This window comes from Plectropomus leopardus, chromosome 13 (genome assembly GCF_026936395.1).
Source record: "Plectropomus leopardus strain MGB_pleo_1.0 chromosome 13, ASM2693639v1, whole genome shotgun sequence".
NCBI lineage: Eukaryota > Metazoa > Chordata > Actinopteri > Perciformes > Serranidae > Plectropomus > Plectropomus leopardus.
Window position 1 is genome coordinate 13,112,798 of NC_142188.1, and position 26,091 is coordinate 13,138,888.

General features: G+C 38.7%; 2 protein-coding genes across 3 annotated transcripts in view; both read right to left on the reverse strand.

The window, feature by feature from the left end:
* LOC121954714 (carbohydrate sulfotransferase 15-like) overlaps positions 1-26,091 on the reverse strand; it is a 59,614-nt gene that overhangs the window by 20,397 nt on the left and 13,126 nt on the right. The window contains exon 1 of one of the 2 annotated variants that reach the window (XM_042502396.2): positions 3,485-3,753. The exons of the other annotated variant lie outside the window; for it this stretch is intronic. The gene's annotated coding sequence lies outside the window, so the exon portion shown is untranslated. Of the gene's footprint in view, positions 1-3,484; positions 3,754-26,091 lie in introns of those variants that run through there. 2 annotated transcript variants of the gene reach the window in all.
* On the reverse strand, positions 19,939-24,549 carry nkx1-2a (NK1 homeobox 2a). Its single transcript, XM_042501593.2, has 2 exons — positions 24,180-24,549; positions 19,939-21,529 (listed from the first exon to the last, which is right to left on the reverse strand). The coding sequence occupies exons 1-2, from the start codon at positions 24,394-24,396 to the stop codon at positions 20,931-20,933; spliced, it is 816 nt and encodes a 271-aa protein (XP_042357527.2). The 5' UTR covers positions 24,397-24,549; the 3' UTR covers positions 19,939-20,930.

Sequence of the window (26,091 nt, forward strand, 5' to 3'; positions counted from 1 at the left end):
CAGAGGTGACCATATTTGGGCCAGAAGAGCTTGGATAGGAACTGACCGTAAAGTCAAGGACACTATCGGCAAACAGTCTGTAACTCAAAGCAGCCCGCCTTTGATTACGCATAGCTTTAAGCCTTAAGAAAATATAAACCAGTGAATATGGTAAAAATTCAACCCCCGTACAGTTGTCATGAATGTTGAAATTATCTGTAAGGACTGCAACCCTTTTCTGTACCAGCCTGTAAACTTGTTTTTTTCTGTTGTCAAGTTGGGCATTTTAACATGAGTGTTTACAGGGATTTACTCGCTTCTGGAGCCAGCCTCAAGTGGCTGTTGAAAGAACTGCAGTTTTTGGCACTTAGTGTTGGCCTCAGTCCCTGAGGTTGTTAACTTACTGTTTTACGTTTTACCTATGCTCTCGCACCTGTTTGCAACCTATTAGTAAGGCTCCGACCTCCCCTGAGAGCTGTGGGGGTACACGCCCATAAGCGCAGAGTCTCTGCAAAGAAAAACACTCCACACACACACACACACACACACACTGAGAGTGAGTCATTGACGATGATTGAGTGGGATTACTTCTGTATAAGTCTCTGTTGGGTTTTTTTTTAGGAAAATCCTGCCTAGTATATCTTTAAGTGCATCAGAATGGATACATCTAACTGAGAAATTCTGCTGCACATTATTAAGTCTCTTTTGTTGGGATACATGCATATTCAACCACAACAAATGGCAGAATTAGTTTCTAAATCAACTGCAGTGAAGGAGACAGCACAATTGCAGTAAAAAAATATCATGTTCAAACAAGACATCATTGGCCGGAAAAGACAAATAAACAAAGAAAAGTCCCGGTGAAAAACATCATCCATCAAGAAATTACTCAACAGGAGGATGGCTCAAGCAGAACAAGGGAGTGACAGGTTCGAATACAAGTTTGATTACAATGAATCATCGTTTCTTAAACAGAAATAATGCAGGACTGATCTTGCATTACTGAAGATTGTTGTCATCTCAAGTAAAAAAACTACCATCTCTTGAAATAGAAACTAGGAGCTGTTGCCAAAACAATTTAGTATCATACAAACCTCCCACATTCCTCATGTACTCTGTTACAGAATCCTTTTCTTCCATTTGTGGTGGACCCCCAGAGTCCAGTCTAAACAATCTGATATGGTTCAACCCTCTCACTGCCTCTCTCCCCTCTCATACTTTCAGCATTACCTAAGCCTTCCAGCATCAGCCCTTGCCAAAAGAAGCATGGCTATGACATCCCAGCAGCTCCAGCCAGACATTTGTTCCACAAACTCGGGGGGCAACCTAAAACCTTCCTGCCCAGCAGACCTGACAGAGTGCAGGGCTGGGCGCAGCAGCAGAAGTGAGTTTTGGCTTGTAGAGTTATGGAGGGCGGAGAGGTGTTACAAACTGTCATCACACACTCAGCTCTCACTCTTTCTCCCTTCAATTAACAGTAAAATACAACTTTAGTGATTTAGAAGCTGCACTGAGAGTCCACAGAAGTCCGTTTGTTTAAAGGTCATCTGCCTACTTTGTCAGGACTGCCGCCGCTGCAGCCCCTTAACCATTTGAAACCCAAGTAAATTGGCTTGATTTCTCACTAAAACATGGAACGAAAAAGGCAATGAGTAAAAAATCACCCAATAAGTAGCAAAAAATATGTAAAGGCCTACAAGAAAATTTCCTGAAATTAGCACAAAAAAGAAAGGTAAAAGAACAAAAAACAGGAAATGACATAGAAAAAGTGATAATTTTGTGTATATATGTGTAATTAAAAAAAATTATATATATATAGTTGTCTTTATATTTTTCCCTAATTGTGTGATAATATTCAAATGATTCTGGCTATTTTATCAATTTTCTGACACCTTTCACACATTTTTTTTAACAGTTGTTGAGACATGTCATGCCAAGTTGCTAATTGCTTTTATTCCAATGTTTTTGACAGAATTCTAACCAATGTGCTCATGTTTCAAAGGTTTAAACGCTTGTGAAAGGCGTCTGAACGCTGCACAAGAAAACTGATGTTGATCCAGGTTTCAAAGGGTTAACAGAACAGAACTGGCAAAGCAAAGGGCAGGAAAATGAACTTAAATGCCAAACAGAAACTATGAGGCTGCAAAACATCTCACACATCAACAGATCTGAAACAAATCCTGGCAATGAGCTGGAATACACAAGTCACTTCATGGCTTGTTTGCTGAGATGCATGAGAGAAACCATTGAGGGCATAATGGAAGGACTTATCCGGGGGGAATCTGTCACACAGTCAGATGTAGACACTCCAGTTTGATACGTTACAATAAACAGAATAACAATTACAAGATAAGAGAAGATGGGAGTGTGTGTACAAATGTTTACAGCAGTTTATCTCTGCCTCATAACACATACAGTCCTGTTTGTGGTTCAGTCTCTTGTAGACCAAGAAGTCTTTTACCCCCCAGAGACATGACACTGAGATGTTCTGCAGCTGTTCAGTGAGGGAAAAATTTAACCAGGAGGATGTTACTTTCAGGCATTACAAAGTCTTATACATAGGGTATCGCTTTAGGGGACTCATTTCTGGACACTTACCCTACAGACATCTTTGTCTTTTCTAATGTTTCAGTTAAGATTACGCTGTTACAGTTTGAAATCCTACAAGCTGATTTCACTCAAAGTTATCTCGGAAACCAGTTGCCTTGGAAAAAATAAAAAAATATATAACTCTGAATCATAATTTATCTTTACTTTACATCTAACTGTTAAGTTTACTTGAAATATAGCTGTATTTACTTAATTTTGCAATGTTGTTGCAAATTATTTTGTTCTTTCTAAGTGTAAGCAGCTTCAGTAAACCGAGTTAGTCTGACTCAGTTTGATCATGACAGAGTATTTTGCCAATGATGAAGTTAGGAGATCTGCGAGTTCTGTTTTCTTAACATGTTTGAAAAACCACAAATATGACCGACTAGTTTTCAACCAACAGAATACCACTATATAGCACAATAAACTTGGTTTACTGACTATGTTTAAACTTAGAAAGATTGATTTAATTAGACTTGTTATTTTAAAGTAGCAACAACTTCACAAAATCAAGTCAATATAACTAAATCATAAATAAAGTTAACACTTATATATAAAGTAAACATAAACAACGACAAAAATATATATTTACTTACATTTTAAAGGCAATCTGTTTCCTACATTTATTTGAGGAAAATTCACTTGTCAGATTTTACAGTGCATGGGGTGTTGCAGCATTTACAGGCTGTCTACACACCGCTACACTACTCTGCTCTCAAATTGTCTCTTAATAGATACCACAACGTCTAATTGGTGATTTATCATAAAAACTGATAAGTTTTAGGAGAATTCACTTTTAAATCATTGAATAAAAGCTTCACTCAGCTTAGAAATAATCACCAATAACACCAAAAATACATCAACTTTGTCCTCAATCTTTCTGTAATCGATTATCTTGCGAAACAAAGATACTCACAACACCAGAGTTGAGTCGGTTTAATCCACGCGCCTCTTGTGCAGCCGCTCACGAGCCATGGTGATGACCGCCAATCAAGGCGACTAAAACCACCTGACGGGCGTCTGTATGAGGCGATAAGTGAAGCGAATGTGAACGTATCCTCAACACGAACCGTGTTCATGTTTACAAACGCCGGCTGGCTTTTTGACGCTGTAGACTTTCCGGAGTCTCCATCTGACTGAGCTCCCCCGCGCGCGCCACAGCCTGAAGAGGAGAGAGGGGAGGTGCGCCTGAGGAGCAGCGCAGGATTCACCGACAGGAACTAGAGCCAATCTTATCTGCATTTCAACCTCCAAGTGTTTTTATCGATTACGTTTGACGTGTCGTTATGATGTATGGTTGCCCATATACTTAAAAAGCAGATATTTATTTATTTATAGATTCACGCGTCTTTTGCCAGCTTCCCAAAGGGGTCCCAAGTCTCTTATCAGTCACTGTATGTAGTGCAGTAAAGAAGTATGCGGAGCTTTTACTTAAAATACTAATACAACACTGTGGAAAAACTCAAGTCCTGCTTTGAAACTGTAATTTAATTAAAAGTAAGTAAGTATAATCTGAAACATGTACTTAACGTTTTGAAAGTAAAAGTACACAATGCAGAAATATGAAAAGAAAGAAGGGAACACACCCAAAAACCTCAAAATTACAAAAAAGAAAGACAAGAACAAACCCAAAAACACATTCAAAATTATAAAAAAAAGAAAGAAAAGAACACACTCAAGTACTTAAAATTATAAAAAGAATGAAAACAACCCCCGATCAGCTCCACCATTACCAATTGCAACAGTTAAGTAATGAACATGTACATATTTTTCCTCTTAGTGCTATTTATCACTCAGTGCCATCTAGCTCCATTATATTCAACAGAAGGCAGACATCTTGACGGCCGATATCTCCAACACTCAGCAACTCACACCAAAACAATCCAGATTGATAAATAGCACTATAGGTAAGAGGAAAAACATGTATTTTTGATTCTGGGATAAACTGTCCCTTTAAGTAGCTGCATATTTTGAATGCAGGACTTCTACACATAACAGAGTAGTTCTATACTGTGCTATTACTACTTTTACTTTAGTACTTCTTTCACCACTGAATATGATGTAATAGTTACAGAAAAGCACACACCTCATTGAATTCAAGTATCATCAAGAGTAAAATGCATGCAGTTAGTATAAAATGCATGTATGTGTTATTGATTTGATCCCCATATTAAAGTTGCTGTATCATCTATAGTGTTAAAAACACGATTCTGAAGCACAATGCTCCAGTGTCCTCGTAAAGCTCCACATAAATCAGTAACATACCATAACATGCACACCATTTGTTGTAAATGATCCATTTTATTTAATTTGGCTGCATCACAGTGGTTTCTTTTTTATGAACAGACCAGACTCTCTGAATACATAGCAGCACTCCAGCCTTGAAATAATCCCCACATTACTTATTTATTCTCTGTTTGGATGTTCATCCTCCTGTCCTCTATGAAAGAAAAATGAGAAGGTATTGAAGTAAAACACTGCAGGGTCTTGTGCGATTTGTAGAATAGGTGTCTTTGAAGCTCATACTTAATCATTCAACGGCTTTCAGTGTATTTTTTCCTAACATCTCTTTATGTACTTTTGTCTTAAGGGCAACTTGTTGACAAATGTGTTTGAAAGCTATATTGTGTAATCAGGGATTTCTATGCTTACGTAACATCTATGGCACATCTAATTATTACTGGAAAAGCTGTCGTGTTCACACAGGTGATTACCACTTAAAATGAGGTCATAATGTTCCTTTAAACTAACTAACTTAGTTGTTATGACTCATTCTGTGTGAGTGGGAGTCTGTGTGGAGGTTTCACAATGGCACATTTGGCCTAATAATAAAACCAAAAGCTCCGAACAAAACTGAACTGCAGGTCCACACGAATGTAGGGCAATGGGATTCATCACTTTCTTTATAAAGGACAGACCATATATTTATCTCATTTATCCTTCTCAAAAAAATCTGTGGGCATGTGTTGCTGTTTACTATTTACCATCACAAGATGCTAAAAAAATTCCTCTTATGAGGAATGTTCAGTCTAACCCAGGAATTACGGTATTTGCAATAAATTATTTTGCCTTATCTACTTTTAACTCAGTGAATTCGTTATCAGTAGAAGTTGAACATGTGCCATGAAAGGGTACTGTGGCACACTCACTCACTCAGCACCCTCCCTAAATCCTTTTTACTCAAATCAATACAAGCACACGCACTTTCTCTCTCTTTCTGAACAAATACACAACTTTACAACACACTCTCACTCCCAGCTCAACGCATATTGACACTTTTTAGTGGACTTTTCATGTCTAAGTATGACGTATCCTGGGTGCGATTGTTGTTGACATTCTGGGACACCTTGAAGTTTTATGTCTGTGAAATGTATGGTGTGTCTTTTTAAAATATACTTCCATTTTTTGCAGGAAATGTACAGTTTCTGCTTGTTAGATATAGACAGTCAAAATAAAAGTATGTCAGTAAAAAACCTTGTATTTACCTTTGTTTTCTTGTGTAACAAATGCACATGTTTAGGTTTAGAAAAAAGGTCATGTCTGATGCTCTTTAATGACTTCTGCATTAACCAGGTTAGATTTTATCTACCTCTTGACTAGTGCCATTAGCTGTAATGCTTCCTTCTTCACTATCAATCGGCTCTTTGGCCTGCCCGGGAAGCAGCTCAGGTTCAGGTTCAGGTTACTTGTTACTGGTTATTTGTACCCATAGGTAGAAGAGGCATTCATCCTGACACAATTCAAAATTACAACACATACTGATGAAAGACAAAACCATGACAAAAAGTGGTCAGATGCTTTGTCATCAACAGAACATTGTGATAAGGTAAAAAATATGCCACTAAATAAATAAATATGTGCAAATGTTGCTATGACTTGTTCAAATAAACAACTGCAGCTGCAACAAATTCCTGCGGCTCTCTGAGATGACTGATAAAAATTGTTCATCACATTATTATTTAGCTATGAAGCCTTTTCTGGCCCAATCTTCTTCTTTTTCTTTCTGTTCTTGCATTCCGATTTATGTGCATGTCCTGGCACATTTATGCCAACAGTAGGTTATCCCCTTTTCTCACAAAAATTAGTGCATGTAACTGGTTATTTAAACACGAGAAAACCCACCAAAAATAGGGGACATACTCCTTTCCCATTGTCAGTGAACCAAAGCTGTGTTAAGTGGCTCTGTAGAGGATAAGTATGCCTTTTTCTGTGTGTGTTTTTTTTTTTTTTTTTTACTGGTGTGTCATGTTTGACGTCATGGACAGGCCGGAAAACAGGGTTAGTAATCAGTAGAAAGCAGATTGGAGGCCTGTGAAAATGTTGCAGTGGGTAGTTCTTTCAATATCTTTTACTTATTCGGCCTCTCTTTCAAACTCTGTGCAAAATAATTTGGAATAATGTTCCATTACTGCTTTCTGGCGGCCCATCATTACATTGCTCCAACAAAAAATTAACGTGTCCATCCAGGTGTTATATGCTGATAGTGGAAATATTGTGCAAGGGGAATGGAACTGGCATTGTGTTTTTTGCAGCAGTTGCATACAAAAACAATAATGCCATTTTCAGAAGAGTAGTTTTTTTATGGAGCAGGTTTAATTTTTGGTTGTTTTTAATAAGGAAGGGTGAATAATTTGGTTCAAAATAAAATTTGCTTATCGTTGCTTAGGATGAACATGATTATTGCTAGCCTACAAGAGCACCTGAGCAGCTGGGCCCCTGAGAGCTTTTGTCTTTTAACACCCTTATGCACAAGCCTGTGTCCTTGTTGTGCGAAAAACACAACATGGCTAATTTAAAATGATCTATTTAGGCTATTGTTTATAGAAGAATTGATACTGATATCAAATTGATGTGTAGTCTACAATACCTCTGAGTTTCACTTGATTCTATGAAGCTATTCTAGATACCAAATACAATATATTTATGTTATTAAACTCCATACAACAGCACTGTGAATTTCAAATGTTACATCACCCTGATGCCACCAAACAACAAAGAATGTCCAAAAATGCAAAGTGCATTGCCAGATACAGTTTTTATCAGCATGGATGGGTTGGTGAAAAGAACCTATCATGATGAAGTGAAATCCTTTCAGTTCACTCTGCATCACACAAGACAGAGTATTCTCTGTAAGCTCTGCCATTGACACGTTTCCTCCTCTTTACAGGAAGGAAATTAATTCTGTTGTCAAGAGCTGACTCCCTCGCCATTCGTCATGACATCTGTTTCTTGAAGGGAATAAATAGAAAAGAAAAAAAAAAGAGCGAAACGAAAATGAAACGTTGAGGGCTGCCACGATGTTCATCGTTGGAGCTCCCACCGGTTGCAACTTTAAAGAGGTGAGATGGTTCATTTCTGACAAGTGAAAGAGTCTGCCCTGAAAAACTGACACTGCTCTATGAAGATAAAGTCTCATTTGAATAAACTGCCTCCCCTTCAGAGTATATCCATATGCATGAGACTCCGAGTCTAACTGCTGTTAATTCCTGTTAAATTGATTGTGATTTATTCGCATCTCATAGAGTTGCACAAGCTGTGTGTGTGAATGAAGTCCAACCGATAGATTTCCCCACAGAGTCACCTGAATCAGTTTTCATCAGTTTGAATGGATCAGATGTGGTTTATGCTAATGCAAGTGCTCATAATCAGACACTCTATTAATGGTCTGGCGGTCGGTCCACAGCTTTGGTTCAGACTGAGATATCCTAAAAACTATGGGTTGGCTTTTTATATCAGTACAGACATTTATAGTGTCCTGAAGATCATCCCTCTGACTTTGGTGTTCCCCTGATTTGTCAGCCTGTCCTTTAAATATGTTGTAATACATTACCATTGTAATTATGAACATGTTAGGATACCAATTGCAACCCCATAGAGTCAGCATTGCCAGATGGGCTTACAATTATTATACTTCTAAGGGAAAGACATCGTAAGCAAGTCATAACCACAAAAGCAAATAGGCATAAATGTGTGATTTTAAAGAAACACTTTTTTTTTGAAAGGAGGGTGGGATTGAGTCCACAAGACCATTAGTCAGACATTTTCTGTAATTGTAGGTTATTATGACAAGACTGAAAGCCTGTTCTTATTCTGCATGAAAACAGTTGAGGCCATGATCTTTGCTAATCAAAAAATATACCTGGGCTTACTGGCCGATTCAAGACATCTTAAATTGAACACAGCAAACCTCAGTAAGAATGTTAAAGCTCTAGAAGAGCAGCTGTGATCGCGAGTAAATAAATTAAAATGAAACAGTGCAGACAAAAAGCAACAACTAATTTTAAGCATCACAAAATGGCAAAATTATCACACATTATGGCACTTTTTGATCATACATTATGCAGAGGGCATAGCAATCCTACAAATACATTAATTATTGTACATCTGGCAACACTGCACAGAGCTGCTGGCCTGAAAGGCTGTTTTTTATGACACTATCAAATGACAAAGTCAAGAATCACTCGTGGTGATAAACCTACAGATAATTATCATCTGAATCTGCAGCACATGCCAGCCTTATGCAGCTTTTAAGTGAGCTTCAGCTCATTGTTTAGGTATCTGGCCCACAACCTTACTGCTCTGGTTCACTCTCAATGCTCTCGTGTTGTTTTTGGGCACAGCAGGAAGCCGATTTCATCAAAAGCTCGAGAAAACCCACTGTGTCCTACCTGTTCAGCTGAAAGAGCAGACAGATACAGTAACAGGGTTCCTGTGGATCCTTAAAAAGCCTTGAAAGGCATTGAATAAATTAATCTACAAAATGCTTTAATTTGTGTTATCCTAAAGTAACACTATGCAACTTGTATTTGATTGCTGAGTCTCATCCCCAAGTTGTCAAATACCGGCGTTTTGGGTTCATGCATCAGTCCAACCATCAACCAAACACGTTGGTATTTGACAACCTGGGAATGAGACTCAACAATCAACTAAAAGTTGCATGATATTGCTTTAAATCAACTTTCCAAAAGTCTTAAAAATGCAAAGACATGGGAAGTAGGATTTCAGAATCGTTTTTGTCTTCTTCTAACGTTGCACTGTGAAATCTAAACGCACGGGTAAAAAACCCTTTTTAAACTTAATTTCCACACAACTCTCTCAGAGCAGAGGGTCAAATGTCTACTAGCTAGGTGTCACTGTATCCTTGAGGACATAGGGCAGTACAGATTCAACAATAATTGCGTATTTAAACAACAGTTCGTGATCAAGTTAACTAGTAAATGCACTGCATACAAGGCTTGGTATGATGACAACTGTGACAGAATGAGAAACACAAAAATTACCAACAAAACTTGTCAACACATGGCGGGTATTTCCCAGTTCTGTTCTACATTGTCTCCACCATGAGACCAAAAAGTCACATTTTATGTCACAATAAACACTTGGGAAGAACGATCCCAAATCTTAAGCAATTGCTGTCATTTTATATTTTTTTTAATCTTTAATTTAAGTGTCATTAAAAAGTCTTAAAAAGTCTTAATTCTAGGACTCTAAATAAATGCTAATATTGCACTGGAGCTGCTGGTTGAATAACTAATCAACTGCCAACAAGTTCACCATATTAACTCAGGACGTGATGATATGTCAGTGTACGTTAACAATTACTGCAGATTTAACAGTCAATTTTTAAACTAGAAATCCTGACTTTGCCCTATTTTTGCTACTTACTTGTAGTCCTTTTCCTTTATCATTTGAAGACATGCATCCTCATGCATTATGGAATCTATCAAATTACACTGCAAACACAACACAGGCCTGCACGCTCTCTCTGTCATCTCTGGAAAGTTGACACTTTCTTCAAAGGCATGCAGAAGTATTTCATGAGGTAAAGTCTTTTTTTATACTGTTATTGGATATCCTTGAAGGAAAGCAATGCTCATTAAAAAACTGAACTTTTACTTCTCTGCATGCAGCCTCTATCTCTTCCTCTCCAGTTGAGTCAAATATATGGATGTCAGCTCACCTTGGAGTGTTTACTATCTGGCACATCGGGATTTCAGCAGCAAACAGGCTTAGCTCACCAAACTCCTGATTGAGAAATTGTGCAGATTCTGTGCATGAGAGGTGAAAGGAAGACAGACTGTTGCATCTTTTTTCCAAATCTAACAGCAGCGAGCGAGTTCATTACACTGCCATTAGCTCACTCAGCAGCCATTGCGAGATAATGTCCTCTAATGAGCGTGTGTGTGCGAGGGAGGACGAGCTCTCTTCCAGCTCTGTGGTCTTTGACTTTGAGACAGACTGTAATTAATGGCGCTCTGTCCTCTTCTGTGTTATTAGCACAACTGACCTTTGAATGCATCAGATGAGTGAAACAACACATCTGGTAAAGCTGCAGTGTTTGGGGAGACGAGAGGTGAAGAGAATATTAAACAGAGATCTTCAGCGAGAGGAAGTTTCACAGATTATTGCACGAATTTTTAACTATTAATGCATCGTTTTGACCAACGGCTACAGCAGGGAGATGCACCCGTTGCTTGGCTTGGTGCCCACTTTTAGAAAATGACAGAAGGCCAGGGGCAAGTCTCAGCAGCCCCATACATGTTTTCTTAGATTTTAGGATATTTCTCCGATTTAAGGACATTTCTAGGATTTTGGGACATTTCTAGGATTTAGCACATTTCTAGGATTTTAGGACATTTCTCAGATTTTAGGGACGTTTCTCAGATTTTAGGGACGTTTCTAGGATTTTAGGTCATTTCTCTGATTTAGGACATTTCTCAGATTTTAGGCCATTCCCACGCTTTTAGGACATTAGGGCCTTAGCACGGACTTCTGTCAGGGGTGCAGGGGATCCTCCACTAGCACTTTTTTTGATGAACAAGCTCTATTTTGATTGTTTTTTTTTCTTTTTTTCTTTTTTCTTACGTATACTAAAAGTACAAAAAGAATTTGAATCCCTTTATTTTTATTGTGATTTAAATTTGGGGGTCATTCAAGACCCTATTGGGGACCAAATCTGGCTTGCGGGCTGTATGCTGTGTATCACTGGAGTACATCAATACCCAGATTCTGCCTGAGCAGATTCAGGATTTCCAATATTTATTGTCACTGCAAACTATTATATAACACTTCATAAAAAATGCATCACAGAAGTACTTCTTTCTCAAGAGGATTCACTAGAGGATTTAACTAATGATGTCTCTGTCACTGGCCCAAGCTGATCAGAACAGTTTTATACTAAAGAGCCTGATTTCACGAGAGTCAAAAACAGCTTCTTGTGAGAGTGATGACACTCCTGGCAGCCCTGCCTGAGTTCAGCCCAGAGTCAGGGTTGATTCAAGGATCTGGAATCCCTCCTCATTTTACTCACAATGAAATCACATTACACTCATTTCCCAAACCATGAATCCTTTTCCTCGGAAAATCTGTTTTCATCCACTGCTTGACTTCTGTGCCAGTTGTCTTGTAATCACATCATCGTGTCTACGCTGGCTTGTGCGCAAGGATTAGAACACGTAGTCAGAAGATTTGTGAGGGACAGGAAAAGATGGACAAGGCGAGCTTAATCGAGATTGCCTGCCGGAGATTTATCTAAGACGTTGCTCGCATGCTACCATGCCATTTCCGGACTGTCTTTAGTAAAAACTCTTACTGGGAAGTTATCCAAATGTTTCTTGAAATCACACAAAATAACTACAAAAACGGGCAAAGCAACCACAAAGAGATACAATTTTACTTCAAAGAGATACAAAACAACCATTAAGAGATGCAGATGAACTGCAGAAAGTTAAAACAATAACTACAAAAATGGGTAAAACAACCACAATTCGACACAGAACCACGAATAGATGCACTGCGACCACAAAAGGATGCTAAACAACAACAAAAAAAGGGAAAACCACCACAAAGTCTGTGTCTTGCTCCTGTGTAGGAGAGGTGGTGGGGCATGTTGCATATCTGTGCCCATGGGGCCCAGTGTTTCATAATTTGCTTATGCTCTCACAGTGAACTTTTTTGCACTTCTTTATCAAAATGACTTTATAAAAACCACATTGTTCATCATGGAAGGAACAAATCAATGAAGGAGTGCAAAGCCAGACTGAATGAGACAATATTGACTTTCTCTGAAACACTGTACTCCCTCAGGCAAACCCAACCGCAAATCCCATTCAGCTACACCAAAAGGAATCTCTTATTTAATTATGAATAAGGAAAAAGACGATACTTACTTACTTTTAATACTTGGAGACTTCATTGTTTCCTAATGGCTGTCAACAGCTGGAGAAGACAGCTTAAATGATTGCAGACTGCAAGCAAACAGAAGGGAGCGTTTGGATTGTCAAGCATTTGGCAATTCTCTCCCTTCAGGCACAGTAGCTGTCTGACATCTGGGTAATTTGTGTTCTAGCTTCAAGGATTTGGACAGAATTTAACTGAAAGAAACAGCTGGTGTTAAAATCATAATGTAAATATTCTGCATGAAGTATAAAAAAATGGTTCAAAGGTGTTCAACCAATCTTATCCTCGGTAACAGTGCTGTTTAAGTTTTATGACTCTCGCGGTTTGTCATTGAGCTGACCCAAAGATGAGGTCCGATATTACAGCTCACTTCTGAATTCCCAAACACAGAGAAAAACCTCTGAGGACCTGCCCACCTCCTTTAAACCTCAACCTGACTTTCACTTTCTACAGCTGATTAAAACACCATTACAAGTTGGCTCCTTCTGCCGCTTGGTACTGAAGAAATCAGTTTTATCTCCTCCTGCCTTGGCTGGGGTCCCTGCTGCGCTGGAGGATGCAGTTGAAATACAAAGCATCTAAGAGAGATATCAAGCAAAACTCTAACAGTTCAAGCAAAAAGTAGAATGTCTGAAAACTCTCCAGGACAAGCACATTACACACAGCAAGGCAGTAATGTTCCCAACAGATGAACAGATATACATACAGTATAGACTTCAAAAAGTACTTCAAAAGGGGATTCATAAAATTGGTGGTTAGATACAAAAAGAGCCAAAGCTCATAAAAAATTGGCTGCAGTAAACAATAATAAAAACCTGGGGCCGTCTTAAGGAGTGCACTTTCACAGTGATTTGAGAAACTTTATTCTCCAATCAAACACAGATATTACACATAACAAGCGCTGAGTGATATTTTAATCTTTAAATTATGTCTGTTTAATTGGCTTTCCCACCTCTTTCTGCAATACATAAAAGAATAAGACATGTGCGATTTACAACCACACTTTACTCAAAATACCCCATTTTAGTGAAACTGTATAATGTTCAGAGAAAAATAAGGCAGAGTTTTGAATATGCAGCCGAAGCACCGTGTGTAGGTGCGAATATCTGAACTGCTGCACTGTGGCATATAAATAAACCAACCCGGTGAATCCTTACTACTACTGTCAAAACTGCTCTGGTTATAGACAGATATGTAGTTAAAATGCAGTGTTTCTATAGTATTTTAATTTTATTTGATTGGACAATAAACCCTGCTTTGGGTGTTAAAACTTAAGTGAGAGATATATTCCTAAAGATGGTCCTTTCACTGGGCTTTTGAGCACATCTTGAGGTCTTCCTCAGTGGATGGACTTTGTCATTGTCATGGCTGTGATGATAAATGAGCTGTTTCCGTGACAACAGGAGAAATTTATCTGCAGAGGGAGACTGTGAGCTGTGGTCAAAAGCCCCAGATAAATTAAGTAAGTGGACAAAACTATTTTGGCAAATTATTTCTTAATTTTTTCAAGAAATAACTTTAACACTTGAAACAGTGTTGATCACTGAGGACAATTAAAGCTAAAATATAATTATTTTATTAATATTAATTATATAAAAAATAATTTACATGATCCCTTTTATGTGAAAGAGAACAGACCGCAGCCCCAGCCCTTTGGAGCATTTTAGTGTTTTTCAGCTCATTGTTTTAGTTTAACCAACTACAGCTTTAATAGTTTGGTGCAGTTTCGCCACTCTTATCATCATTTTCGTCAAGCAGCTGTTCTGATAAACTCACTATAGACTACCTGCCCAGGACAAAACAGTGGGCAAGTTATCACCTAGCTGGTGAACAAAATGTTTCAACCAAATACCCCAAAAAATGTTGTATTTAAACTACAAATACTACGGTACTTTGAAGCAATTATGTTGAATTTTTACATGTCAGCAACACGGTGGTTAACATAGTCATGTTTACACACAAAAACCATTTGGTTACCGTTAGGAAAAGATGAAGTATTGGCTTAAAAGACCTGGTTTGAGGGGAAACAAATCCACCTAAAAAACACAATGATGTCAGTTAAAAACAACATTTTTTCTTGGCACTATCCTGACAGAAAAACAGCCACATCTCAGTAAAAACCAGCAACTCTCTATAGCAGCAGGAAATGCAGTGTGTCTGAAAAAAACAACCACTCCTTGTTGCACTTTTTGGCAGAAAAACAGTGATGGGTCACTCTATAACACCCATGCATGGAGCCAAAACAGCTACTTGTAAAACAGCTAACACACATTTTTTGTTGTTTGTTGGTCTTAATCCTGCAGTCTGCAGCTTGGAAAGTGTCTCTCTTAGGTGTCACGGCATCCACCATCCCCTCAACAATGCATACATTATGTCACTTTCATTTTCTTTTTTGCATTTTAAGATGCAAATGTAAAATATTCTTGGTTTGCAGAACGTACAATGCCAACATTTTAGTCTGGTGGCTGGGCTGAGCACTTAGACACAAAAGAGCTGGTGGAGACCAAAGACAGAGCTAAAAGGAGAATTAATACTGGACTTGGGGTTCTCAGGTGGACACACGCATACGTTAACAAAATAAATGCTTGTATTGTTCCAGCCTGTTCTTATTCCAAAATTGCCAAATATCACCACTTTGTCAATTATTTTTACACAAGATACTGATGCCAAAGGCTACCACTACCTGACAGCAACTGTCTCGGCAGTATGATACATCAGTTGATAACGTGACTGGACAGAAAGCTGTTGCAGCCATATGATACCTAACTAGACGTCGGTTAAAATACTGCCGGTGACAATATATGTCATATAAGGAGCTTCTACCTGGGAGCCTGGTGTTTGCTTCCTAGATTGAATGTAGAGTCGAACCATGATGCTTTTTTCTAAACCTGACCACATGCTTCTGCTGCCTAAATCCTAAACATGTGCTTATGTCGGTATTGCAGCATTGGCTGCGGCATCCCCGAATGAGAACGTGTTGGTTGCTCAGTTTCTGCTGAATCTATAAATAGACTCTAATCTATAGCTCACGAGTTAACCATTTTAACTTTACAAGCCTATAATGCGTCAGTGCCGGTTTAAGGTATTTTAAAAATAAAATTCAAATAAGCAATCAGGTACTTGACCTTTTCTAAGATTAAATCAGCATGAAAGCCCATTTTGATGTAGCTGAGCCGTGGACTAAGTACTAATTAATGTGAGTGAAAAATCATAAATAAAACACGTAGACAGATAAAAATGTTAATTCTCTAAATTATTAGAGAGAATCAGAATTTGTCAGTGTGAATATAAAACTGTATCCTTATAAAACATTCCCACAATGTTCCACCTGGGAAACTCTCTTTGTGCATTTGTTTATCTCTTTTCACCCCCCACCCCACTACACGCTCTTCCCATCTGACCTGTGAACCTCAGTGGAAACGATGCTGGTCCCTGTGGACCACCACGGCTGAAGATAGCGCACACACACACACACACACACACACACACACACACACACACACACACACACACATATACCAGGAAATCCTCAGCTCCATTTTATTTATTCAAACCTCCCACTCGCTTCTCTGCAGAAGATAAGTACAGTGAACAGGGGCTGTAGATGGAATTTTCTCCCCATACCACTGTTCATTCACACACACACACACACACACACACACACACACACACATGCACACACAGACATGAAAGCACTGTTACTATTAACATCTGACCTTGTCCCAGAGCATTCTCCAACATGAATTTTAAACATGCGCCCTCTTCGGCCGGACCTAAATGACCCCCCTCAGATAACTTGCAAAATTATTCATCACGTATTCATATTACAGTTGCCTCAAGCCAAAATACAAGATGGGTTCCTTATGCTGTATTTCCCAGAGTATTGATCAAAACTGTCAAATTCTTCGGCTGCATGCCAGGCCTTATTGAAATGAAAAATACCACTGAACCAAAGCGGGGGACATTCATATGCACCAGTGAGTACAAAAATGTGGACCAAAGCCAAATTTGTATTAATGTGCATGTTTGTAAGCATGTGCAAAAGTGTGTGAAAGAGGGCGTAAAAAAAAAACAGAAATTGTAGCTCCACAGAGCTGCTCCTCAGCGACAGGTTGACATTGGCCAGGTTTTGACAGCAGTGAGAAAACCCCATCTAATTGAAGGATGCTTGTCAGCCCTCTAACTGTCACACTGATGTCAGGAGGAAAATTGCCTACCAGCCATTCTCAGTCTGTTCTCCTCCCCAGCAGCACACTCACTGTCTGCAGATATAGACAGAAGCCTCTCATTCAACCTGTGTATTGTAGATCAAAGTAGTGAAAGCACAACACACCCTTGAAAGATGTCAACTAATGACACTAGCTTGACAGTGTGTTTGAAGCTCTCCCATCCTGGTCCTCTGCTGTGGGACTGCACACATCATCCTGGCTACCTATAGCTGTTGCACCACATATTTTTTTTGTCCGTCCTGTTCTGCCTGCTGGCTTCCCTCAGCTCAACGGGTGATGCGTTACATCAGTCATGTGTATCTGCTGCACATGGAGGCAGAAATGGAGGTAAATGAAGTGTGATAGAACAGAGTTTTCCTCAGAATCCTACTGCAATAGTGAATTACCAGGAGGTCTACAATTAACTGTGTTTGCATGGCTCCATTTCCCTAATTTATCTCTGTGCAAATAAGATATGTGCATACATCCCCTCCTGAACGTGCTGCCAGATCTCCTTTAGTTTCATTAACATCCTGTTACCAAAGCAGAAATGAGTAATTGCCTGATATATAACTTTACTTCACCAGGAGCAAGCCTCTCTGACTCAATGATGAAATACTGCTAAAATAACACCAACAGCTATACCATAAAATATGTACATGCATTGGATTGATAAATCCTAAAACTGAATGAGACTGATGATCATACTATACATTAAATTCCAATAAATATAGTGTGTTTTCCCACTGCTGACTGCCTATAAACTGAGCTTTTACTTAGAAAGAGAGAAAGGAAATGGTGACACTGTGTGGTTGTAATATGTAAGTGAAGGTTGTAGTCTGTGTGGTGAAAAGAATATTCAGAGTAAAAGTTTTGCATTGAATAGTTTAGAAAATTAAAAGTATAGCAGTATTAGTATCAAAATGTACTTAGATGATAAAAAGTTGCTAATTTATTTATAATAACCTCTTTATATTTATAAATACAGATATATTGGTACCACTTTCGAGCAAGGTGCTTTTTATGGAGGGTTTTAATGTAAGTAATGTCTTTATCAGTGGCTAATAAATAAATTAATGCTTTACAGTTTTTATTATATATTTAGATCAATTATAAGCCATTCATAACAAACATTTATCTTGCCAAGTTGCAGAGAATCCTCTTGCGGCCCACTAAGCTTTTAAATTAATCAATTCTCTATTTCTCATTATAATAAATTATATATCTGTAGTTATAAATGTCAGTAAGTCATTAATAAAAACAGTCCCGGCTTTGTTAATTTCTAATAAGCTGTCAGTAAAAGTTGGTCTTCACCTGCAATCATCGATCATCTTTATTGATAAAGGATTATTTTTCTAATCTATCAAGTCTGCAGTTACAGAGGCACCCAGCTGCTCACCTCAGAGGCGAGTTCAATTCTAACCCAGAGTCCTTTGCTGCATGTCATCCCTTCTTTCTCCTGATTTTCTGTCACTCTTCACCTGTTCTTTCAAATAAAGTAAAAAAGCCAAAAAAATAAATCTTTAAAAAAGAGTTTGCAACTGTAAATGTTAATAATCTCTAGATTTTGGTTTCTTGATGTTGTGCCATAAAGCTGACCATGTCCTTATTTAGTATCCTAAATAAACAAGTGTTAACTTATATTTCAACATATGAATTTAAAAAATGTGATGTAAAAGCAGCTTGTTTCTGCTGCCCCCAAGTAACCAAAGAATTCAGTAATTGCAGGTTTAAGCGTTTCCTAAAAAGAGAAAGCAAATGTTCTCCTGAAGGGGGATATTCCCCAACCTGGTAACCCCAAAAATGTCCTTTATAATGACTTTTAATTGACTTATAGAACATTAGCAATTCATTTATCATCCCTTTATAAAACCATTAGCCACAGCCTATAAACCAGTGCCACAGTCGAGGTTATTCGCAAATATATGAGGTATTCCTGCCTCTTTTTCTGTTTGTTTCCAGCGTACCCGAACATCTGCCAAAAAGCATTGGAATACACATGGGTATACTCACTTTCTCCCCTGTAGCCTACCCATCTAACTAGTTGCTAGTACACCTACCTAACCTTGCCATTGCTAAAATTTGACCCAAGGACAACAGGAGGGCTAATCAACTATCACCACACCACTGTCATAATTATGCTAAATATAAATATAGTTTTCCCATTTTCCCCTTGCTATAAAAAAATTAAATCCACTTATTTGTTACAATTAGCCAGACATTGCTTGCAAAGTTGCTCAATGCCTTGTTTCCCCATGTTAAAAAAAAAATCAAACCACTTTGCTCAGCACTCAAAACACTTGTGAAAGGCATCTGAATGCAGCACAATAAAATCAATGTTGAAACAGCAGCATATCATATAAACTGGACATGTTTTGTATGTCAAATTTTTATCCGCAAAGGAAGTTCAGCAGTCATGCAGGACGATAGTTCAATATTTATGTTAAATGTAGAGTAAAAACATTAAGTATCTTAAAATGTAAACACTCATGCAGAGTGCAAGTATCTCAATGTATTTACTTGTGGAAATGTACTTGTTTTACTTTCCACCTGTGTATAGAACTCTTTCAGTGCTGTTTTAAAGTTAAATAAGTTGTGCTTAAACGTCTTTTCTCTGTCAGATTTACTCCCATAAAGGCTGCAGTCTCGGGTCATAAAGTAATTAAGATCCGTCCTCTTGCACCTTGTTGCCCAGGAGATGGCAGCATATGAGTAATTTCCACCAGGCCCTTTAACAAGGACATGATCTACCACAAACCTATTACTGATGTCACATTTCAACAAATTAATGCTAAGAGGGATGCAAAACGTCCTACAATTCATTCTCATTTGAAATGTTCTCACTTTGTAATACATGAGCCACACGCAGATGTTTTATGTTTTTTTTAATTAAGTTACAATGATAATGTCGTAGAAATGGCAACAGACATCAACTGTGTGAGCCTCTGAGATGCAGGCACACAGCTGGGTATCGGATGGTTGCAATATGCCACAGTTTGAGATGTAAGACAGTACAACGATGCAGAAAATGATACTGTATGAGCTGTCAGATATACAGCGTGAGCAGGTGTTGCAGCAAACACAATGACAGACAGTCACTGCATAGTGGTGCAGTGTTTTCAGAGATATCAAAGGACGATAATGTTTAAAAAATTGTCGGGTTGAGTCACAGATTTGGCCTTATGATGTTAAAGTTTGAGAAAAGGTCCATGACAAACGATTAAAGACAGTCAGCAGCCTATTTGGAGTTTCATAAGGAAGTTTTAATTCCCTTTAACCCTCTTTTTATGTTGCGGGTCAAACTGACCAGTGTCAACAATTAAAAATTCAGGAAAGATATTTTTAATAATTTTTGGAGCATGAAACAACACATAAACAAAATGTTTCCTCCTGTAAACATTGTTAAAAAATAATGTTGTTTAAAGATGTAAATCTGATTTTAACGGGTCAGTTTGACACCTCCATAAAAGAACCAATTTCAAAAATGCTGAACAAAAAATGTTGAAACAAATGTGGTCAGTATATTTTTTTACTAGTGCATAGGGGAAAAAAAGAAAACTATTTTAAATGGAAAATGAGTGAATTTGCATCAGTAAACCATAATATGTAAGAGGTGAAAAACTCAGTTACACTATAGTAATTATTCATAAAACTGATATTAATTGAGCTAAAAAATAATGTTAATGGAGAAAATATAGACTACTTTCAGATGGTTTAAAATATCTGAAACACGTCAATTTGATCCGGGAACATAATAACTGTTCCTGAAAGTTGAACATAACAGGAGGGTTAAAGGTGACCCGGTTGAGGGAAAAAGGGCATAGACGAGACAGAAGCTGTCAAAACAAACAGGTGCCTCCTTTTTTCCTCAGTTTGTAGGACATGATATGGCATTAATGAAACAGTTTACAGTGATTGTGGGCAGCTGTGAGTTTTGTTCCCACACCAGCTGCTGCATGTCAGTCTTTGCTTCTTTCATAGATGTGGATTAAAATAATTTGGCTGGACAAAACCACTGGACATGAAGGGATGCAAGAGCCCCCCAGTGGATGAAAGCGGAACTCCACTGGCATGGTGGAAGATGACATTCCCAGAGCTGAAGCTGGGGAAAGTTTGGTGGAAGCTGGCGGGGCTTGTCCCACAGGTGGGCGGGTTTGGACTGACCAGGGAGTTGGAACCGGGCTGCAAGGTGCTGTCCGCCCCGGGGTTCTGCTTTTTCCATTTGGTCCTCCTGTTCTGGAACCAGATTTTCACCTGGGTCTCGGTCAGACTCAAGGACAGGGCCAGGTTTAGTCTCTCGCACACAGACAGGTACCGAGTCGCGCGGAACTTGTTTTCCAGAGCCACCAGTTGCTCGTACGTGAACGCTGTTCTGGCGCGTCGTGGTTTGGCGCAGGCCTGGTCCGTGCGCCGCCGCTTGTGCGGTGAGGGGTCCTGCAGGGAGACGGCTGACTCCACATCCTGCTCTCCGGGGAGACAGGGCTCTGTGTCAGCCGGTGGGGAGAGCAGGAGGGGGTCAGCAACGACTGCATGATGCCTGGAAGCTGCAGAGTTTTCAACTCTTGTCTCCTCACCTGTAAATAACAGAAAAGTTAGCTCACATCCTGCAAAACTCTGCAGCACCTTTACCAAGAGGAACAGTGAACAGGGCCGTGCACAGATATTTGGGGGGTGGGTGCTCAAGCAAAGAAAAACAAAGTTAGTTCTGCATACAGTAGCTCACATATGTAGCCTATTTAGGGCTGCCAGCATTAATGTGTTAATCGTGTTGCAATTAAGGTCCGCACATAACTGTTTTGTTGTTTGTTTGTTTGTTTTTTGTCTTGTTAATCGCTGGCCAACATTCTTGTCTTTAAGAAGCTGCAATGGGCTGAGTTTTAAAGCTAGAGTGATGATACTGTTATCAGATGAAACTAGAAGACCCGAGGAATCCAGTGGCACCTGTGGTACTGAGCTCCTAACCCATGACCCCATCCCACTCCTCCACCCCTTTATTTTTTTTTCCTTTATTTTGTTTTGTTTAATGGTTTTTGTTTTTAGTTCAGACTTGTCTCTTTGTCCTGGTATGCTTGTGTGCGTGTGATTGTTTCACTTGGGTGGGTGAGAGAGACACAATCTTCTGAGAAAGTGGGTGGGGGTGGGATCCAGGAGGATGGATAGGAATATGATGGGGGCTTTTGTTCTTGTGAATGCTCACAATTTATGTGTAAAAACTAATAGACAGTCGGACAAAAGAAAGGGAGTATAACTGTATGGGCAAGGGCGTAGGTTTTATTTTGACAAAGGTGGGGTCCTTAGCCAGAAAATTTTGGGCAAACTAATTCCTGCATGTGGTTGAGTTTTTAGGTACCAATTTGGGCCTTTTGTGCTTCAATTTGAGGTTTAAATGTCCCTCATTATTGTCAAAAAGTCTTCTGTTACTTGCAATTTTATTGTGGGGGTTTTGATAAACGTGTTCTAAATATTGAGAGGGGACGTGCATCTTGTGTACACCTATGCATATAGGCCCTATGAATTTTCTTCATCCTCGTCTTTTGAGAGTAGAACCATATTTAGCCCTTTCGTTTAAAAGATGACAACAGCTTTGTGGGTAAAGGCCTGGACTCAATGTTGGTTCTTAAAATCTAACTGATAATTCATTGAATTTTCAAGATAAGTTATGAGGGGAAGAATGAGAATGACTATGCTCTTCTTTCACAGGACTTGTTTCTGTTGTCTATACCTCTTGTTTGTATGAAGTTTGAGGGGGTTTGAGGGCATTTATGTATGCAGCTTTATACATGTGGATTCTTCTGCAAAAGGACTTAAATTTGCACTCATTGGTTCCTTTAGGCCGTTTCAAAGCACTGTTGTAGGACTTTTGTATTATGTCATCTTCTATATGCCAGTGTCAGGGTGTATCTTTGCTTGTCTTTCAATTTTTCTTGTTTTTACGGTTCACTTATAGCATATATTAACATACTCTTTAGCCTTTTCTTGCAGTAACTTCATTTTGTGTTCTTTTTGTGTTTTATATTGCTTGTTTTGGAGTTGCATATTTTGTTTATTTTTATTTTTTGTTGTGTGTTGTCTATCTGTAGCTTATGTTGCTACCTGCCATGACCAGTCTTGAAACATTGTTTGTTTGTTTGTTTTATCTTTAAAGGGTTTTTTTGTTAAATAAAGGTTAAAAATAAGTAATTAAACAAATATGCTTTATTTTATATGATTATTTTATCTTACAACAGATGATCTTCTGATGGGTAATTTTGAGGCCAAAAGGCCTAAAAGCTTGTTAAATGGGCTAAATTGTCAGTGGTGCTGAAAGGACAGCTCCTGACAGAAGTCACTTGTCAAAAATCTGAGAGCTGAAGGACCACACCTGCTTAAGAAATGTGTCTTCATTGTTAAGTGATGTCCCTCTTTGTCCTGTCTGAACCGCCGTTTAAATACCAAACACAGAGGGCCTGAAGTTAACATGTGTAACGCGCTTGATTTGGTTCCTGAGGTCGCTGGAGCGGAACTGAGCACAGATTCAGAGGAGAGGAGGGAGACTTGGTCACTAATCCTTAAATAATTTATAAACCGCACAGCGCCTCAAATGTCATGTTGCGGAAAGAAATCCCGTCTAAATCCAGCTCCGCCACCTCAGCCGTGACGTGCTAATGGAGTTTCATATTTGCGGGCGGATCGATAAATGTCATCTATTTAAAGGGAAGTTTTAATCGAACGATATTTAGGATCAGACATGGATGGGGTGTGAAGTTTGTACCTGCAAGGTGCTGGAGGGAGATATGCAGGATGCAGTAATGGGATATCGATCAAAGCGCGCAGAGGCATCCTCAATGGGACGATTTAAACAATTATCTAGCCTGCCTGTCCCAGTGCCAATCACACGCTGGGGCTCTGGGAGCAAGCTTTTGTGGCTTCCTTGAAAGGAAACGCAGCCTTGGAAATTAAAGGAAGGTCATACAGAGATGACAATAAATCTGATAGAAAATAGCGTCTCACTTGCTGCTATTTGGTCCAGACCCACAACAACAGTTTTATTCTAGCAATATATATCAAATATTTATGTTATCTATGCGCTGTTTAGATATGACATGTATGGGCGCATATTTTATTTCAATTTTTTAAAAGTGCAATGTTTTTAAATAACTTCCACGTGAAATAAAATAAATGAAAAATAATATTTTACACGTAAAAGTTTGATTAATAGAAATATTATAAATGTGTTTTCTCTACCTGCTGTCGTGCGCTCCACTCTGAAGTCTCCTCCTGCAGAGCTGTCCGACTCCAAACTTGTTCCCTCCTCATGTGGCACAGAGAACTTCTCTTTGACGATGGGAAGTTCGTTTCCCCTTTTGCTGTTGAATTTGTTCGGATCCAAAATATCAATAATAGAAAATGAAATTTTGTGACTGGACGTCATTGTCACTCCACGGTCTTTAGGGTCCAGCATCCTTTATTGGAGACACACCTTTAAAGAAGGGGAGAAAGGGACTGGCGTGCGTAATTACGCGCGTGGAGAGGAACTTCTCATAGTTTAGCCCACTTCTTGTCTTCAAGCTTCATCAAACCGGATTAGTGTTGAAGATCCCTTCTGAGTGTGGACTTGTGCTTCTCCTCTGCTTCTGTCAGTCTTACAGCGTGAATGAGATGACCGGAGCGCGGTTTTTAAAGCGTCTGTCCCCCCCTCGGTCTCTCAACCAGACACGTGACACAAACACTATTAGTGTTTCACACGACCACCTAATGGGTTTAAAGCATTCGTCGATAATCACCCATATCATTAAATTCAATAATCCACAACCTGAAAGTAAATTGGGCACAGATGGCTCTTGATCCATATCAGTGATCGCCCTGTCTCCCCAAATTGGACTCTTTTAGAAGAGTCATTTCTCCTTCATTCTCTTTATGGAAACTAAACTGTTTCTGCTTAAAAACTCAAGGAGTCACTACTCCTATAGTGCAAATAAAATCTTTTTATGATAAAATGTTAAAATATATAATGTGTAATAAGATTAAGGAGCACTCTGGTGCTGATTATTTCCAGGAAATATCAAGGTTCTGTGTTTTTATTAAAAACTTAAGATGCTGTAGCAGCTTAAATTGGCTTATTTTTTTAAAATAACATAACATGATTATAGCATTCCTTACCTCTTTTTTTAAATTTTCATAATCTTGCAATATCCGGTATCATTTTTACTACAATATTCTACACTGCATCAACATTCATACAAATTCATAACAGAAAAAAGAAAAAAAAAGAAGAAAAAGATGATGCACTGGCTCGAGAAGCAAGAACTTGGGGATGGTAAAAAGCAAAAAAATCAAAATAAAAAAGTGCTCTTTAAGGATAGGGAAAGAAGTTGGGGGAAAACAGAGAAAAAAACAATGACTGTCTAGCTGACTTAATGCAATAGTCTGTGATATGGGTTGGCAGTCTGAAAAGCATCGGAGAAACACTGGTTGCAAGTAAAAAATTATTTATATTACAGAAAATGGTTTAAGCCACATATGCTTGCAATAGTATGGTGAAAATGTATCAGATGACAGTAACATCTACCTGCTTATTAGAGAAAACTAAACAAGGATGTGTGATTTGGACATACTGAAGGATCCACAATGGATCTCTATTCTAGATGCTTCTTTATAGCATTCAAAGCTAAATCGCAGGCATACAATGAATACAGCTGATTGTTTTCTCTCCTGAGGCGATGGATTTATATTCACAATCAGTCGGCTCCCTGGTCTTCGCTATTAGTATTCAATATAAAGTGACATAGGGTTGTTTAAAGCTTGATGCCTGGTGATGGCTAAAATGGTGAAACCAGCACAGGATCAATATTCTCAGCAGGTGTCCAATACAGATAAAACCTGATGGCTACAGACAGTCATTTTGGATACTGGAAGGCCAAACCAGTAAGTGCAAAAGCAGAGGAGCTTCGTTTAACTCCTCAGTCCTTAAACGACCTGCATTTTCATTTACAGGATTAGAAAAAGTTCAAATTGGCGGTAAAATGTTCTTTTTTTAATGACAGATGTGGTTTGGTGTTACTCTTTTAACATATTAACATATTTTACCATCCAAGCCTGTGAGGTCCACATTGTGTGTGAGACAAATGCCATGTCTGTATGTCTGTCTGTGACATGG

What these genes read in the sequence shown, in the direction of transcription:
- nkx1-2a (XM_042501593.2), bottom strand. Translation starts at nt 24,396, where the DNA reads ATGCTGGACCCTAAAGACCGTGGAGTGACAATGACGTCCAGTCACAAA. An exon ending in AGTGGAGCGCACGACAGCAG is followed by an intron (nt 21,530 to 24,179) that starts GTAGAGAAAACA and finishes TGTTATTTACAG; the next exon opens with GTGAGGAGACAAGAGTTGAA.